The following is an 18,634-nucleotide window of genomic DNA, read 5'->3' as shown; positions in this document are numbered from 1 at the left end:
AAAAACACTCAGCACCGCATTATTAGTGATCTTAGTGTGCCAACTTAAAGCGCACGGTATTGGGGGTAAGGTATTGGTGTGGGTGGAGAATTGGTTAGCAGACAGGAAGCAAAGAGTGGGAATAAACGGGACCTTTTCAGAATGGCAGGCAGTGACTAGTGGGGTACCGCAAGGCTCAGTGCTGGGACCCCAGTTGTTTACAATATATATTAATGACTTGGATGAGGGAATTAAATGCAGCATCTCCAAGTTTGCGGATGACACGAAGCTGGGTGGCAGTGTTAGCAGTGAGGAGGATGCTAAGAGGATGCAGGGTGACTTGGATAGGTTGGGTGAGTGGGCAAACTCATGGCAGATGCAATTTAATGTGGATAAATGTGAAGTTATCCACTTTGGTGGCAAAAATAGGAAAACAAATTATTATCTGAATGGTGGCCGATTAGGAAAAGGGGAGGTGCAACGAGACCTGGGTGTCATTATACACCAGTCATTGAAAGTGGGCATGCAGGTACAGCAAGCGGTGAAAAAGGCGAACGGTATGCTGGCATTTATAGCGAGAGGATTCGAGTACAGGAGCAGGGAGGTACTACTGCAGTTGTACAAGGCCTTGGTGAGACCACACCTGGAGTATTGTGTGCAGTTTTGGTCCCCTAATCTGAGGAAAGACATCTTTGCCATAGAGGGAGTACAAAGAAGGTTCACCAGATTGATTCCTGGGATGGCAGGTCTTTCATATGAAGAAAGACTGGATGAACTGGGCTTGTACTCGTTGGAATTTAGAAGATTGAGGGGGGATCTGATTGAAACGTATAAGATCCTAAAGGGATTGGACAGGCTAGATGCGGGAAGATTGTTCCCGATGTTGGGGAGGTCCAGAACGAGGGGTCACAGTTTGAGGATAGAGGGGAAGCCTTTTAGGACCGAGATTAGGAAAAACTTCTTCACACAGAGAGTGGTGAATCTGTGGAATTCTCTGCCACAGCAAACTGTTGAGGCCAGTTCATTAGCTATGTTTAAAAGGAAGTTAGATATGGCCCTTGTGGCTACAGGGGTCAGGGGGTATGGAGGGAAGGCTGGGTTCTGAGTTGGATGATCAGCCATGATCATAATAAATGGCGGTGCAGGCTCGAAGGGCCGAATGGCCTACTCCTGCACCTATTTTCTATGTTTCTATGTTTCTATATTATATATTAATGACTTGGATGAGGAAATTAAATGCAGCATCTCCAAGTTTGCGGATGAAAAGAAGCTGGGTGGCAGTGTTAGCAGTGAGGAGGATGCTAAGAGGATGCAGGGTGACTTGGATAGGTTGGGTGAGTGGGCAAATTCATGGCAGATGCAATTTAATGTGGATAAATGTGAGGTTATCCACTTCGGTGGCAAAAATAGGAAAACAGATTATTATCTGAATGGTGGCCGATTAGGAAAAGGGGAGGTGCAACGAGACCTGGGTGTCATTATACACCAGTCATTGAAAGTGGGCATGCAGGTACAGCAGGCGGTGAAAAAGGCGAATGGTATGCTGGCATTTATAGCGAGAGGATTCGAGTACAGGAGCAGGGAGGTACTACTGCAGTTGTACAAGGCCTTGGTGAGACCACACCTGGAGTATTGTGTGCAGTTTTGGTCCCCTAATCTGAGGAAAGACATCCTTGCCATAGAGGGAGTACAAAGAAGGTTCACCAGATTGATTCCTGGGATAGCAGGACTTTCATATGAAGAAAGACTGGATGAACTGGGCTTGTACTCGTTGGAATTTAGAAGATTGAGGGGGGATCTGATCGAAACGTATAAAATCCTAAAGGGATTGGACAGGCTAGATGCAGGAAGATTGTTCCCGATGTTGCAGAAGTCCAGAACGAGGGGTCACAGTTTGAGGATAAAGGGGAAGACTTTTAGGACTGAGATTAGGAAAAACTTCTTCACACAGAGGGTGGTGAATCTGTGGAATTCTCTACCACAGGAAACAGTTGAGGCTGGTTCATTGGCTATATTTAAGAGGGAGTTAGATATGGCCCTTGTGGCTAAAGGGATCAGGGGGTATGGAGGGAAGGCTGGGGTGGGGTTCTGAGTTGGATGATCAGCCATGATCACACTGAATGGCGGTGCAGGCTCGAAGGGCCGAATGGCCTACTCCTGCACCTATTTTCTATGTTTCTATGTTTTCCCTAGTAAACCGTGACCTTGGTCCCGTAATATACAGAATATACTTCAATCTGAATTGAAGTCAAACAATAAACGAGACTCAGAATAAAACTCAAGCATTCAAAGTAAACATTCTGACACATCAGGCAGGACATTCTCCAAATAAATACAATACTCAGGGTCTTGCCCCATTTTACATGTAGCTCCGCACATAGAGCCGCATTAACGTACTGGATGCAGAGTCTAGTTCAACAGTGTAATGACAGTCATTACTTTCTCTCAGTGTACAATGTCCGATACAATTTAAAACCGGGAAATATACTAAACAAACGAAAAGATAATCCCCTCGCAAGAAGAAACCCTATAAGGGCATAACTCAAATAAGTAACAGGTCAGGTGCAATTTTAAACTTCTAAAAGGTGATGAATTTCCTCACAATGATGACACGCTGGCGGTAATATCGCAACGCTGAACCGCAATTCTTCTCAGCACGAGACGCAGCCTTATAACTCATCAAACAGAAGAAAGAAATATGTCAGCAAACTATCTGAAATTCAAAATCATAGCTTTATAAATCGGGATTATTTGATGAAATAGTAAACGGCCAAACTATTGAAAATGAACTTAATATTGACACTCCTGTCTGAGAAAACACTCTTGCAGTAACACAGTGCCGAATGCAAATGATCTATCTCTGAAATATATCCGAATGATAGAGAATATAAGAACCATACAATGCCAAAAACATCTTTTATGTGTAAAGTAGTCTCCCGTTACACCCACGTCATTCTGCCTTCTGTTCCTAGCAAAAGTCCGGAATAATAGACCTCAAAATTTGCTGATGAGTTCCAATAGTGGATCTGCCTGACCCATACAAAACAATGAATGAGGGAAATTCCACCCAAAGTAGCAGAACAGGCCGGCCCCTTCAAATGGACGAGAACAACCAGACCCTGACGATATTGCAGAGAATATCCTGAAACGTCCGCAATTACTTCAGGACCTCGGGCTGATAGATCTGCGCAAACATACCGAGTGTTACGTGACAAGAATTCTAATCAAGCGAAGCAATTACTTGTACAGAATAAATACGGTCCGTAACATAAATCTTCATAACGCTATCCAGGACTCAAACCCCTCCAGCAAAGTTAATATTTCACATGCATGACGTACGTGGAATCATACACTGCGCTGAGGTCCGCAAGGGTAAACGGAATATCTACTCCAAATGTAAATTGATTCCAAAATATTTTCAGAGACTCCTGGATAGGGACTTGGAGCTTAGAAAATTAGAGAGCTATAGGTACCCCAGGTAACTTCACAGCATTGCGGACCGCAGAGCCTGTATTGTGATGTAGGTTTTCTGTATTTCACTGTTTCTGTTTTCCACAGTCATGCCGCATCGAGCATATCCCCACTCTTCACAGCGAGTTTGTTCCATATCCCGTTGCAGTTCCCCCGGTTAACACGGACAGTAAACCCATCAGCATTTTAGAGATTCTCAGCGCAATCGGCCACCAAGACCAGTCCAGCCACTTGAACGCTACGGAAACGCATACCCCGCACAACCACACTGATAGCAGCATTCCGGAAGAGGAATCCGGGAGGAAACAGCCACCCTCGTTGATGGCTCAGCAGTGGACACGGAGAGAAGTGTCAAAATCTCGGGCGACAATATCTCGGAGGATCCGGCGTAGGTCCAGCACAGTAATGCATGACAGGGATTCGACAGCATTAGTTGCTTGATTAAATACAGTATATCACGGATGTGCTCCCCCGACACTGTCCCATCACACACTCTCCCGGGGTCAGACACAGAGTGCAGCTCCTTCCGCACCGTCCTATCCCAGTGCATGAAAAAATATACAAGACATATTACAGACCAGCTGAGGCTGTCAGAAGAGAATCGAAATGAATATGACATTATTTATGAGTCAGACATCGCTCGAATAAACTCATACTCTGGTGTACTTAGTGGAATAGATAACAGAATCCGAAAACATAAGTGTGAAGAGATACACGGTAAAGGTAGCAATTTAGAATTGGTCAGGGATATGTTTGCATATAAATGCTGCTGGAACATGAAACGTGGTGCCTCTGTGACATTTGTTCCTATCAAATTCTGAATTCACTTACGCGCTTATTTACTTAAATTAATTAATTTCAATATTTTGTTTATTTTCTTTCAACATTTAAGAGGTTGTGTTGTCAAGCCCTAGACAGTTTCAGATCAGGCACTGCTCACTTGTCTATATGTGGTTGAGCAAGGATTAGCGTGCAGAATGAAGTCAGGCCGAACGGTCTGTTTGCCATATGTCTCTATTACACAGGATGTACTGCTCCATAAAACGTCATCATTCATAAGTGCACTGTTCATCACACAATTTTCACAGAACAAACTGCAGAAGACGCTTGTTCTAACAAACAGCTCTGGGAATACGGAATCTATTTTATTTGTTTTTTTTTCTGTATTTACTATATTTACTTGAATTGAGGAAGAGCGGGAGAGATGGACAGGAATATACGGCCGCTCAGACTGAATCAGATGTTCGCAGGTACTGGACAGAGACGACACGCCTTCTGCTCAGAGCAGAGCTAGCAGACACAAAATGAAGCCCACACTCTCACACTGTAGCAGAGACTGATAGATACAGAATGAAACCCACACTCTCACACTGTAGCAGAGACTGACAGATACAGAATGAACCCCACACTCTCACACTGTAACAGAGACTGACAGATACAGAATGAAACCCACACTCTCACACTGTAACAGAGACTGACAGATACAGAATGAACCCCACACTCTCACACTGTAACAGAGACTGACAGATACAGAATGAAACCCACACTCTCACACTGTAACAGAGACTGACAGATACAGAATGAAACCCACACTCTCACACTGTAACAGAGACTGACAGATACAGAATGAAACCCACACTCTCACACTGTAACAGAGACTGACAGATACAGAATGAAACCCACACTCTCACACTGTAACAGAGACTCTGACAGATACAGAATGAAACCCACACTCTCACACTGTAACAGAGACTGACAGATACAGAATGAAACCCACACTCTCACACTGTAACAGAGACTGACAGATACAGAATGAAACCCACACTCTCACACTGTAACAGAGACTGACAGATACAGAATGAAACCCACACTCTCACACTGTAACAGAGGCTGACAGATCAGAATGAAACCCACACTCTCACACTGTAACAGAGACTGACAGATACCCACACTCTCACACTGAACAGAGAACAGATAAAATGAAACCCACACTCTCACACTGTAACAGAGACTGACAGATACAGAATGAAACCCACACTCTCACACTGTAACAGAGACTGACAGATACAGAATGAAACCCACACTCTCACACTGTAACAGAGACTGACAGATACAGAATGAAACCCACACTCTCACACTGTAACAGAGACTGACAGATACAGAATGAAACCCACACTCTCACACTGTAACAGAGACTGACAGATACAGAATGAAACCCACACTCTCACACTGTAACAGAGACTGACAGATACAGAATGAAACCCACACTCTCACACTGTAACAGAGACTGACAGATACAGAATGAAACCCACACTCTCACACTGTAACAGAGACTGACAGATACAGAATGAAACCCACACTCTCACACTGTAACAGAGACTGACAGATACAGAATGAAACCCACACTCTCACACTGTAACAGAGACTGACAGATACAGAATGAAACCCACACTCTCACACTGTAACAGAGACTGACAGATACAGAATGAAACCCACACTCTCACACTGTAACAGAGACTGACAGATACAGAATGAAACCCACACTCTCACACTGTAACAGAGACTGACAGATACAGAATGAAACCCACACTCTCACACTGTAACAGAGACTGACAGATACAGAATGAAACCCACACTCTCACACTGTAACAGAGACTGACAGATACAGAATGAAACCCACACTCTCACACTGTAACAGAGACTGACAGATACAGAATGAAACCCACACTCTCACACTGTAACAGAGACTGACAGATACAGAATGAAACCCACACTCTCACACTGTAACAGAGACTGACAGATACAGAATGAAACCCACACTCTCACACTGTAACAGAGACTGACAGATACAGAATGAAACCCACACTCTCACACTGTAACAGAGACTGACAGATACAGAATGAAACCCACACTCTCACACTGTAACAGAGACTGACAGATACAGAATGAAACCCACACTCTCACACTGTAACAGACTGACAGATACAGAATGAAACCCACACTCTCACACTGTAACAGAGACTGACAGATACAGAATGAAACCCACACTCTCACATGTAACAGAGCTGACAGATACAGAATGAAACCCACACTCTCACACTGTAACAGAGACTGACAGATACAGAATGAAACCCACACTCTCACACTGTAACAGAGACTGACAGATACAGAATGAAACCCACACTCTCACACTGTAACAGAGACTGACAGATACAGAATGAAACCCACACTCTCACACTGTAACAGAGACTGACAGATACAGAATGAAACCCACACTCTCACACTGTAACAGAGACTGACAGATACAGAATGAAACCCACACTCTCACACTGTAACAGAGACTGACAGATACAGAATGAAACCCACACTCTCACACTGTAACAGAGACTGACAGATACAGAATGAAACCCACACTCTCACACTGTAACAGACTCTTGACAGATACAAAATGAAACCCACACTCTCACACTGTAACAGAGACTGACAGATACAGAATAAACCCACACTCTCACACTGTAACAGAGACTGACAGATACAGAATGAAACCCACACTCTCACACTGTAACAGAGACTGACAGATACAGAATGAAACCCACACTCTCACACTGTAACAGAGACTGACAGATACAGAATGAAACCCACACTCTCACACTGTAACAGAGACTGACAGATACAGAATGAAACCCACACTCTCACACTGTAACAGAGACTGACAGATACAGAATGAAACCCACACTCTCACACTGTAACAGAGACTGACAGATACAGAATGAAACCCACACTCTCACACTGTAACAGAGACTGACAGATACAGAATGAAACCCACACTCTCACACTGTAACAGAGACTGACAGATACAGAATGAAACCCACACTCTCACACTGTAACAGAGACTGACAGATACAGAATGAAACCCACACTCTCACACTGTAACAGAGACTGACAGATACAGAATGAAACCCACACTCTCACACTGTAACAGAGACTGACAGATACAGAATGAAACCCACACTCTCACACTGTAACAGAGACTGACAGATACAGAATGAAACCCACACTCTCACACTGTAACAGAGACTGACAGATACAGAATGAAACCCACACTCTCACACTGTAGCAGAGACTGACAGATACAGAATGAAACCCACACTCTCACACTGTAACAGAGACTGACAGATACAGAATGAAACCCACACTCTCACACTGTAACAGAGACTGACAGATACAGAATGAAACCCACACTCTCACACTGTAACAGAGACTGACAGATACAGAATGAAACCCACACTCTCACACTGTAACAGAGACTGACAGATACAGAATGAAACCCACACTCTCACACTGTAGCAGAGACTGACAGATACAGAATGAAACCCACACTCTCACACTGTAACAGAGACTGACAGATACTGAATGAAACCCACACTCTCACACTGTAACAGAGACTGACAGATACAGAATGAAACCCACACTCTCACACTGTAACAGAGACTGACAGATACAGAATGAAACCCACACTCTCACACTGTAGCAGAGACTGACAGATACAGAATGAAACCCACACTCTCACACTGTAGCAGAGACTGACAGATACAGAATGAAACCCACACTCTCACACTGTAACAGAGACTGACAGATACAGAATGAAACCCACACTCTCACACTGTAACAGAGACTGACAGATACAGAATGAAACCCACACTCTCACACTGTAACAGAGACTGACAGATACAGAATGAAACCCACACTCTCACACTGTAACAGAGACTGACAGATACAGAATGAAACCCACACTCTCACACTGTAACAGAGACTGATAGATACTGAATGAAACCCACACTCTCACACTGTAGCAGAGACTGACAGATACAGAATGAAACCCACACTCTCACACTGTAACAGAGACTGACAGATACAGAATGAAACCCACACTCTCACACTGTAACAGAGACTGACAGATACAGAATGAAACCCACACTCTCACACTGTAACAGAGACTGACAGATACAGAATGAAACCCACACTCTCACACTGTAACAGAGACTGACAGATACAGAATGAAACCCACACTCTCACACTGTAACAGAGACTGACAGATACAGAATGAAACCCACACTCTCACACTGTAACAGAGACTGACAGATACAGAATGAAACCCACACTCTCACACTGTAACAGAGACTGACAGATACAGAATGAAACCCACACTCTCACACTGTAACAGAGACTGACAGATACAGAATGAAACCCACACTCTCACACTGTAACAGAGACTGACAGATACAGAATGAAACCCACACTCTCACACTGTAACAGAGACTGACAGATACAGAATGAAACCCACACTCTCACACTGTAACAGAGACTGACAGATACTGAATGAAACCCACACTCTCACACTGTAACAGAGACTGACAGATACAGAATGAAACCCACACTCTCACACTGTAACAGAGACTGACAGATACAGAATGAAACCCACACTCTCACACTGTAACAGAGACTGACAGATACAGAATGAAACCCACACTCTCACACTGTAACAGAGACTGACAGATACAGAATGAAACCCACACTCTCACACTGTAACAGAGACTGACAGATACAGAATGAAACCCACACTCTCACACTGTAACAGAGACTGACAGATACAGAATGAAACCCACACTCTCACACTGTAACAGAGACTGACAGATACAGAATGAAACCCACACTCTCACACTGTAACAGAGACTGACAGATACAGAATGAAACCCACACTCTCACACTGTAACAGAGACTGACAGATACAGAATGAAACCCACACTCTCACACTGTAACAGAGACTGACAGATACTGAATGAAACCCACACTCTCACACTGTAACAGAGACTGACAGATACAGAATGAAACCCACACTCTCACACTGTAACAGAGACTGACAGATACAGAATGAAACCCACACTCTCACACTGTAACAGAGACTGACAGATACAGAATGAAACCCACACTCTCACACTGTAACAGAGACTGACAGATACAGAATGAAACCCACACTCTCACACTGTAACAGAGACTGACAGATACAGAATGAAACCCACACTCTCACACTGTAACAGAGACTGACAGATACAGAATGAAACCCACACTCTCACACTGTAACAGAGACTGACAGATACAGAATGAAACCCACACTCTCACACTGTAACAGAGACTGACAGATACAGAATGAAACCCACACTCTCACACTGTAACAGAGACTGACAGATACAGAATGAAACCCACACTCTCACACTGTAACAGACTCTGACAGATACTGAATGAAACCCACACTCTTGCACTGTAACAGAGACTGACAGATACAGAATGAAACCCACACTCTCACACTGTAACAGAGACTGACAGATACTGAATGAAACCCACACTCTCACACTGTAACAGAGACTGACAGATACAGAATGAAACCCACACTCTCACACTGTAACAGAGACTGACAGATACAGAATGAAACCCACACTCTCACACTGTAACAGAGACTGACAGATACTGAATGAAACCCACACTCTCACACTGTAACAGAGACTGACAGATACTGAATGAAACCCACACTCTCACACTGTAACAGAGACTGACAGATACAGAATGAAACCCACACTCTCACACTGTAACAGAGACTGACTGATACAGAATGAAACCCACACTCTCACATTGTAACAGAGACTGATAGATACTGAATGAAACCCACACTCTCACACTGTAACAGAGACTGACAGATACAGAATGAAACCCACACTCTCACACTGTAACAGAGACTGACTGATACAGAATGAAACCCACACTCTCACACTGTAACAGAGACTGACAGATACAGAATGAAATCCACACTCTCACACTGTAACAGAGACTGATAGATACTGAATGAAACCCACACTCTCACACTGTAACAGAGACTGACTGATACAGAATGAAACCCACACTCTCACATTGTAACAGAGACTGATAGATACTGAATGAAACCCACACTCTCACACTGTAACAGAGACTGACAGATACAGAATGAAACCCACACTCTCACACTGTAACAGAGACTGACTGATACAGAATGAAACCCACACTCTCACACTGTAACAGAGACTGACAGATACAGAATGAAACCCACACTCTCACACTGTAACAGAGACTGACAGATACTGAATGAAACCCACACTCTCACACTGTAACAGAGACTGATAGATACTGAATGAAACCCACACTCTCACACTGTAACAGAGACTGACAGATACAGAATGAAACCCACACTCTCACACTGTAACAGAGACTGACAGATACAGAATGAAACCCACACTCTCACACTGTAACAGAGACTGATAGATACTGAATGAAACCCACACTCTCACACTGTAACAGAGACTGACAGATACAGAGTGAAACCCACACTCTCACACTGTAACAGAGACTGACAGATACAGAATGAAACCCACACTCTCACACTGTAACAGAGACTGACTGATACAGAATGAAACCCACACTCTCACATTGTAACAGAGACTGATAGATACTGAATGAAACCCACACTCTCACACTGTAACAGAGACTGACAGATACAGAGTGAAACCCACACTCTCACACTGTAGCAGAGACTGACAGATACAGAATGAAACCCACACTCTCACACTGTAACAGAGACTGACTGATACAGAATGAAACCCACACTCTCACATTGTAACAGAGACTGATAGATACTGAATGAAACCCACACTCTCACACTGTAACAGAGACTGACAGATACTGAATGAAACCCACACTCTCACACTGTAACAGAGACTGACAGATACAGAATGAAACCCACACTCTCACACTGTAACAGAGACTGACTGATACAGAATGAAACCCACACTCTCACACTGTAACAGAGACTGACAGATACAGAATGAAACCCACACTCTCACACTGTAACAGAGACTGACAGATACAGAATGATACCCACACTCTCAGTCTGTAACAGAGACTGACAGATACAGAATGAAACCCACACTCTCACACTGTAACAGAGACTGACAGATACAGAATGAAACCCACACTCTCACACTGTAACAGAGACTGACAGATACAGAATGAAACCCACACTCTCACACTGTAACAGAGACTGACAGATACAGAATGAAACCCACACTCTCACACTGTAACAGAGACTGACAGATACAGAATGAAACCCACACTCTCACACTGTAACAGAGACTGACAGATACTGAATGAAACCCACAATGGTTTTATTCATCTGGTCTCCTCTTCTCACCTTTAGTTTCTCCCCTCCCCTCCTCAATCTGATCTCTCCCTCTCACTCCGCCCCCTGCTAACCAGCCCGCACCGACAGAGCTCGTCTCCATCTTCTCCAGCGATCCTGGGCCCACTGTTGCCTGTGACGGGCCTCAGTGACGTCACGTTCCCCACTGCACGGGACAGCCGGAGGGATTCGGGCCGAGCGGCCTGAGGAGGGGAGGGGAAAAATCAAGGCGGTATTTTGGAGATGGGAGGGGGTGGTAATGGGGCCAAGCTCTTCCCGTAGCTACATTCCTCCCCATGGGTACCCATCAGTTCCAGCTCCCTTGTTACGAGTCGCCCTGTCCCATCCTCGGCATCCTGTCACCCCTGAAACACTCCGCTCTCTGTCCCCTCTATCAACGCCCATCTCACCCTGGCTCCTGGCCATTTTGTGATGGTTACCATTGACAACTGCTCCCCCAGCATCGTAGAATGAAGCACACCCTTTTCCTCACCTTCCACTCGCTTCCCTCCCTGTTTATTCAAACTCAACTCCTCATCCCTCCTCTCCTTTCCTTCGGTGCCCGCTCTCTCGACTCTCCATTTAACCATCTGCCGACAGCCATTTTGTGACAGTGTGTGACCCTCCCTCCCACTTCCTCCACCACGAAGTGAGTCACTCCCTCACACTCACCATCTTGTCAACCCCTTTCCCATCTCATCACTCGCAAACCCCTCCCCTCCCTCCCCTCGCTTTTCTCTCCCCACCACCTCGATGTTCTGCATCTTATGCCGGCTGGCTGCCATTTTGCGATGCCAATTTTCGCCTCTCATCATCACCCTCTCTCTCTGTTACCCAGTGAGTCTCTCCACTACTCACCCCGTCACTCCTGACACCCTCCCCTCTCTTGCCCTTTCTCCTGTCACCCACCACATCCTGGGTGGAGAACATTTTCTGATGGGAAATTTCGCTCCCTCAACCAATCCCTTCCCTCCGTCGTTGAGTGAGTCGCTCCCCTCTCCCTCCGTTGCGACACTCAACTCTCCGTCCCATCAGCCCTGATCGCGTCCCGACCCCTCGCTCCCCTTTTCCCCGTCCATACTCCTCCCCTTTCTTGCAGCTCGTCTTATTTGCGAAGGAACGTCACCACCCATCCTTCCTCTAGTATTGAAAAAGTCACTCCCCCCACACTCCCCATCCTGTTCCTCCCCACCCTGTCCTATCAGACCATTCCCTCCCGTCCCATTACATCCTCCCTCCCCCTCCCATCACTTCCCCACCCTCCTCGTCCCATTTTCCCTCGCTCCTCGCCCCATTGCTTCCACTCTCTCCCTGTCCCATCAGTTCCCCTCCCGCCCCGTCCTATCACTCCCCCTCCCTTCCTGTCGTTTCACTCCTCCTCACCCCGTCTCTATCTTCTCCATGTCGGCCATCAGTTTGTGACAGGAACTTTCCCCTCCCCTTTTCGTCCCCTATTGAGTCAGTGACTTCGCCAGGGTCACCGTCTCATCAGTCCACTCCTCGTCCCGTCACTCCTCTTCCTCCCAAACCCCTCACTCCTCCTCCCCCAAACCCACATGTATATGTGTATGTGTGAATATCTGAGATATATACACTAGTTTATTCAATGACAAAATTATTAGAATTAAAACATACATGCAATGCCCAAAACTACATAAAACGCAAATTAAAATACTGTTATTACAATCAATAACACACTCGATCCCGGGATTGTATCCACGGGCACCGCATGTTCCTTCGCCATAGATTCTGTGAGCGACAGTGGCCATTGTAAGTCAGTGTCTCACTCCATCCCTGGCGGCCACATTCACCAAGGATTCGCCCATTTTAAATCAGCGCGTCCCTCCTTCTCCTGTGCTCACTTCTACTAAAGCCGTCACTCCCTCCCCAGCAGACATTTCCAGTGAAGTGTCGGCCATTTGAGGTGTGGTGAGCAGCAGCAATAATTGCAGAGTTCAGCACGGACAGTCACTCTCGAAATTGCATTCAGCAACAGTGATGGACAAATACCCAGCACGCAGCTTATTGAAACATCCCCCCAGTGTGAACACGGTAGTGTGTCACAAGGTTAGATGACTGAGCGAATCCCTTCCCACATTGAGAGCAGGTGAACGGCCTCTCCCCAGTGTGAACTCGCCGGTGTCTCTGTAGGCTCGATGACTGAGTGAATCCCTTCCCACAGTCTGAGCAGGTGAACGGTCTCTCCCCAGTGTGAACTCGCTGGTGTGTCAGCAGATCGGTTGACCATGTGAATCTCTTCCCACAGTCTGAGCAGATGAACAGCCTCTCCCCAGTGTGAACTCGCTGATGTGCCTTCAGTTGGGATGAGCAAGTGAATCCCTTCCCACACACTGAGCAGGTGAATGGCCACTCCCCAGTGTGAACTCGCTGGTGTCTCTGTAGGTTCGATGACTGAGTGAATCCTTTCCCACAGTCAGAGCAGATGAATGGCCTCTCCCCAGTGTGAACTGACTGGTGTCTCTGTAGGCTCGATGACTGAGTGAATCCTTTCCCACATTCCGAGCAGATGAATGGCCTCTCTCCAGTGTGAACTCGCTGATGTACCTTCAGTGTAGATGAGCAAGTGAATCCCTTCCCACAGTCTGAGCAGATGAATGGCCTCTCTCCAGTGTGAACTCGCTGATGAACCTTCAGTTTAGATGAGCAAGTGAATCCCTTCCAGCAGTCCGAGCAGGTGAACGGCTGCTCCCCGGTATGAACTCGCTGGTGAGACATTAGGTCAGATGATCGAGTGAATTCTTCCCAACAAGTTCAGCAGACGACCAGCCCCTGCCCAAGGTGAACTCACTGGTGTGTCCACAGATGGAAAGACCGACTGAATCCCTTCTCACACACAGAACAGGTGAATAGCCTTGTCCAGTGTGTACTTGCTGATGTACTTTCAGTTGAGATGACCGATTGAATTCATTCCCACTGTATGATCAGATGAATGGATTCCCCCCTGTGTAAAATGACGGGTATGCCAATCGGTCTGATGATCGAGAGAATCACTCCCCATCGTCTGAGCAGGAGAGATGACTGAGTGAATGCCTTGTTTCACTTCTTCCACTGAATAGTGCAACTGTAACAAAAACCATTTTCCCCCGGGATCAATAAAGTGTCAACTGACCGGTGTGTCCACAGGTGGGATGACCAACTGAATCCCTTCTCACACACAGAACAGGTGAATGGCCTTGTCCGGTGTGAACTTGCTGACTTACCTTCAGTTGAAATGACCGACTGAATCCATTCCCACTGTTTCCTCAGGTGAATCGGTTCCCTCCGCCCCCCACTGTGTAAAATGACCGGTGTGCCAGTCGGTCAGATGACCGAGTGAATCCCTCCTCACAGTCTGAGTAGGAAGGATGATCGAGTGAATCCCTTGCTCCTCTTCTTAATTATCTGGACAGAGACAGCAAAATTGGCGTGTTCTGTTCGAGATTCCAGTAGACAAATTTCTTGTCATTTTTAACCTGTAAAAAGATTTACAAAATCCATCAATCGGTGTTGGAAAACCTTTCAGATGAGATCACTTGAGTTGTCAAAGTGTGATCTGGGATTACACTGTTACAGTGAAGTTCAACACAAGTAGGAGAGCAAAATCATCTTCTAACTGGGCACAGTGCTGGTATCTGGAATGACCATCAAATTCTCTGATGCTGTTCCTGTCTCTATAAGAATGGGGCATTTCTGCCATCTCCAATCTGTGACCTGGCTCAGTTTGACTCTCTCCATTGGTATTATTCCCTGTTCCCACTGAGCTGCATGGGTTCCTGGCCCCACAGTAACTGAAACACTCTCACACAAACAGCCGGCAGTGCATTCCACGCACCCACCACTCTCTTGTAAAAAACTTACCCCTGACATCCCCTCGGTATCTATTAACAAACACCTTAAAACTATGCCCCCTCTTGTAACTCATTTCAGCCCTGGGAAAAAACCTCTGGGAATGCATATCATCAATGCCCTCATCATCTTACACACCTCAAAAAGGCTCAAAACATAAAGAAGGAAATTATACATTGTTTTGAGGATTTGTTAGAAGTATACAAAATTATAAGGGTATAAATAGGGTAAATGAAAACAGCTTTTTCCACTGAGGTTGGGTGGGATGACAACCAGAGCCCATGGGTAAGTGGGAAAGGTGAAAATTTAACAGGAACATTTAGGAAAGCTCTTTACTGAAATGGCCATGAGTGTGTGGAATGAGTTACCAGCACAAGTGGTGAGCATGAGCTCAGTTTCACCATTTAAAAGAAGTTTGGATGGGAGCCTGGATGATAGGGGCCTGAAGGCGAAAGTCCCAGTGCAGGTAGTTGCAGTAGAGACTTTAAATGTTTTTTCAAGCATTGACTAGATGGGCCAAATAGCCTGTTTCTGTACTGAACTTCTCCATGTTTCTATGACAGAGAAGCTGGACAAACTTGTTCAGAAAGGAAAACTGGTAGGAGTGACAACGAAGCAGCAATGGCTGGAGTTTCTGGGAGCAATTCGGGAGCTGAGTGATCGATACATCCCAAAGAAATGGAAGCATTGGAAAGGCAGGAGGACACAAATGTGTATGAAATGAGAAGCCAAAGCCAATATAAAATCCAAAGAGAGGGCAAACAAAAGGGGAAAAACTATTGGGAAACTTTTAGAAACCTGCAGAAGATGACGAAAACAAAAAGTCGGATGAGCTCAGGGGGTGGAATTATGATATTGTAGTCATTAGTGAGTCTTAGTAGCACCCAATAGTCTGAGGCATTTAGAGGAACAAAATATCCGGGGACTCAATATCTCTTGAAAACCAAGGTTCCCTGCACCAGTTACCTTTCAACTTTTATTTTGGCAGGCACATACGATCTCTGCACCCTCAAAATTTCACTTCTGAAGGCCTCCCACTTACCAAGTACTCCTTTGCCAGAAAACGCCTGTCCCAAACCACACTTGTCAGATCTTTTCTGATACCATCAACATTGACCTTTCTCCAATTTAGAATCTCAACCCGTGGTCCAGATCTCTCTTTTTCCATATTTACTTTGAATCTCATGGCATTATGATCACTAATTTCTGTCACCAGCCCTGGATCATTACCTAACAGCTTATTGCACACTTCTACATCAGGAATTCAAATTACTGAATAAGGGCATATATTACAAACTCAACCCCATCTAGTCCTTTTACAGTATGGAAGTCCCCGTCAATATATGGAAAGTTACTGAATCAACCTTTGTTTCTTGGCATGGTCTGCGAACTCTCTGCAAATTTGTTCCTCTAAATCCCTCAGACTGTTGGGTGCAAACAAGTCCCAATAATGGCTACAATATCATAATTCCCTGTCCTGAGATCATCTGGATTTCCTACGATGCTTCTTGCATTGTGATATACACAGCTCAGCACATTCATCGCTCCATGCTCAACCATTTGATTGCTGACTCTGTCTGAGGTCTGAACAACATCTGACTGGTGTCAAGAAAACAAACTCTCCCTCATTGTCACAAAACCAAAGGAGCTGACTGTGGACGACAGGAGGAATGGAGACAGGCTAACCCCTATTGACATCAATGGATCTGGGGTTGAGAGGGTGAACAGCTTTAAGTTCCTCAGCATAAACATCACCGAGGATCTCACATGGTCTGTACATACCGGCTGTGTTGTGAAAAGAGCACAGCAGCACCTCTTTCACCTCAGATGGTTGAAGAAGTTTGGGATGGGGCCCCAAGTCCTAATAACTTTCTACAGGGACACAACTGAGAGCATCCTGACTGGCTGCATCACTGCCTGGTATGGGAACTGTACTTCCCTTAATCACAGGAACCTGCAGAGAGTGGTGTGGACAGCCCAGCTCATCTGTAGATGTGAACTTCCCACTATTCAGGACATTTACAGAGACAGGTGTGTAAAAAGGGCCCAAAGGATATTGGGGACCCAATTCACCACAACCACAAACTGTTCCTGCTGCTACCATCCAGGAAACGGTACCACAGCAAAAGGACCAACAGGCTCCGGGACATCATCTTCCACCAGGCCATCAGACTGATTAATTCATGCTGATACAATTGCATTTCTATGTTATATTGACTGTCCTGTGTACAAACTATTTATTACAAATGACTATAAATTACACATTGCACATTTAGATGGAGACATAATGTAAAGATTTCTACTCCTCATGTATATGAAGGATGTATGTAATAAAGTCAATTCAATTCAATTCACCCTCCCCACTATCTGTTCTGTCATTCTGGCTCCCATTCCCCCTACAACTTATTTTAACCACATCACCCTCTCCCCACACTAGCACTAGCGAGCCTCACCACTGGGATATTAGTCCCCTCTTGTTCTGTTCCCTTCACTAACGAATCCCCTCTCACCCCTTTGACTTTCCTCTGTCAGTAATCCCCCCAACAGTTTCTAAAGTGGATCCACCTGTTGTTGTGTGGGATGGCAACTAGAGTACTCTGCGATGGTTATTTAACCTCATTCCCCTTCCCGACTCTCACCCAGTTTCCTGTGTCCCGCACCTTGGGTGTAACTCACCTCTCTTCATGTCATATCTATCACCCCCTCCAACTCCTGGATGATCCAGAATTCATCCATTTCAAGTTCCAACTCCTTAATGTGAAGGGTTACATGCTGTAGCTGGATGAATACATTGTACTCTCAGTAGTTGATAACATTATACTTTGTACCCTCGATCGAGTAAAGGGAGGAGGACTCGCCGATAAGGACAGGAATGAACATCTCTCTGCAATTAAATCAGGGCCTTGCAAAGGGAATAACTGATAAGGACTGGACAGCACATCCATCTGTAATTTAAACCTTCATTTTTTGAACTCTCTTATCTAAGTAATTAAGTTTTGCACCAACAGACTTGATGGGCGTACCAGTTCAAATAACATCTTGCAATAGTAATCTATGGGGCTTACTGTGTATTAA

At 45.3% G+C, this 18,634-nt stretch overlaps 1 protein-coding gene and 1 pseudogene across 1 annotated transcript; one reads left to right on the top strand and one right to left on the bottom strand.

Annotated features, from left to right (window-relative positions):
• The window catches only part of LOC134341921 (zinc finger protein 721-like), a 99,994-nt pseudogene that overhangs the window by 48,552 nt on the left and 32,808 nt on the right, over positions 1–18,634 (top strand).
• On the bottom strand, positions 11,783–14,449 carry LOC134341977 (zinc finger protein 239-like). Its single transcript, XM_063039924.1, has 3 exons — positions 13,830–14,449; positions 13,398–13,462; positions 11,783–11,916 (listed from the first exon to the last, which is right to left on the bottom strand). Exons 1-3 carry the CDS (start codon positions 14,447–14,449, stop codon positions 11,783–11,785), a joined length of 819 nt encoding a protein of 272 aa, XP_062895994.1.

This window comes from Mobula hypostoma, unplaced genomic scaffold (genome assembly GCF_963921235.1).
Source record: "Mobula hypostoma unplaced genomic scaffold, sMobHyp1.1 scaffold_42, whole genome shotgun sequence".
NCBI classification, from domain to species: domain Eukaryota; kingdom Metazoa; phylum Chordata; class Chondrichthyes; order Myliobatiformes; family Myliobatidae; genus Mobula; species Mobula hypostoma.
This window is presented reverse-complemented; position numbering and strand designations above follow the sequence as displayed.

What these genes read in the sequence shown, in the direction of transcription:
- LOC134341977 (XM_063039924.1), bottom strand. Translation starts at nt 14,449, where the DNA reads ATGTCTCACCAGCGAGTTCATACCGGGGAGCAGCCGTTCACCTGCTCG. An exon ending in CGAGTTCACACTGGGGAGAG is followed by an intron (nt 13,463 to 13,829) that starts GCCGTTCACCTG and finishes TGTCGCTCACAG; the next exon opens with AATCTATGGCGAAGGAACAT. An exon ending in GATCGAGTGTGTTATTGATT is followed by an intron (nt 11,917 to 13,397) that starts GTAATAACAGTA and finishes TCCCCTCCTCAG; the next exon opens with GCCGCTCGGCCCGAATCCCT.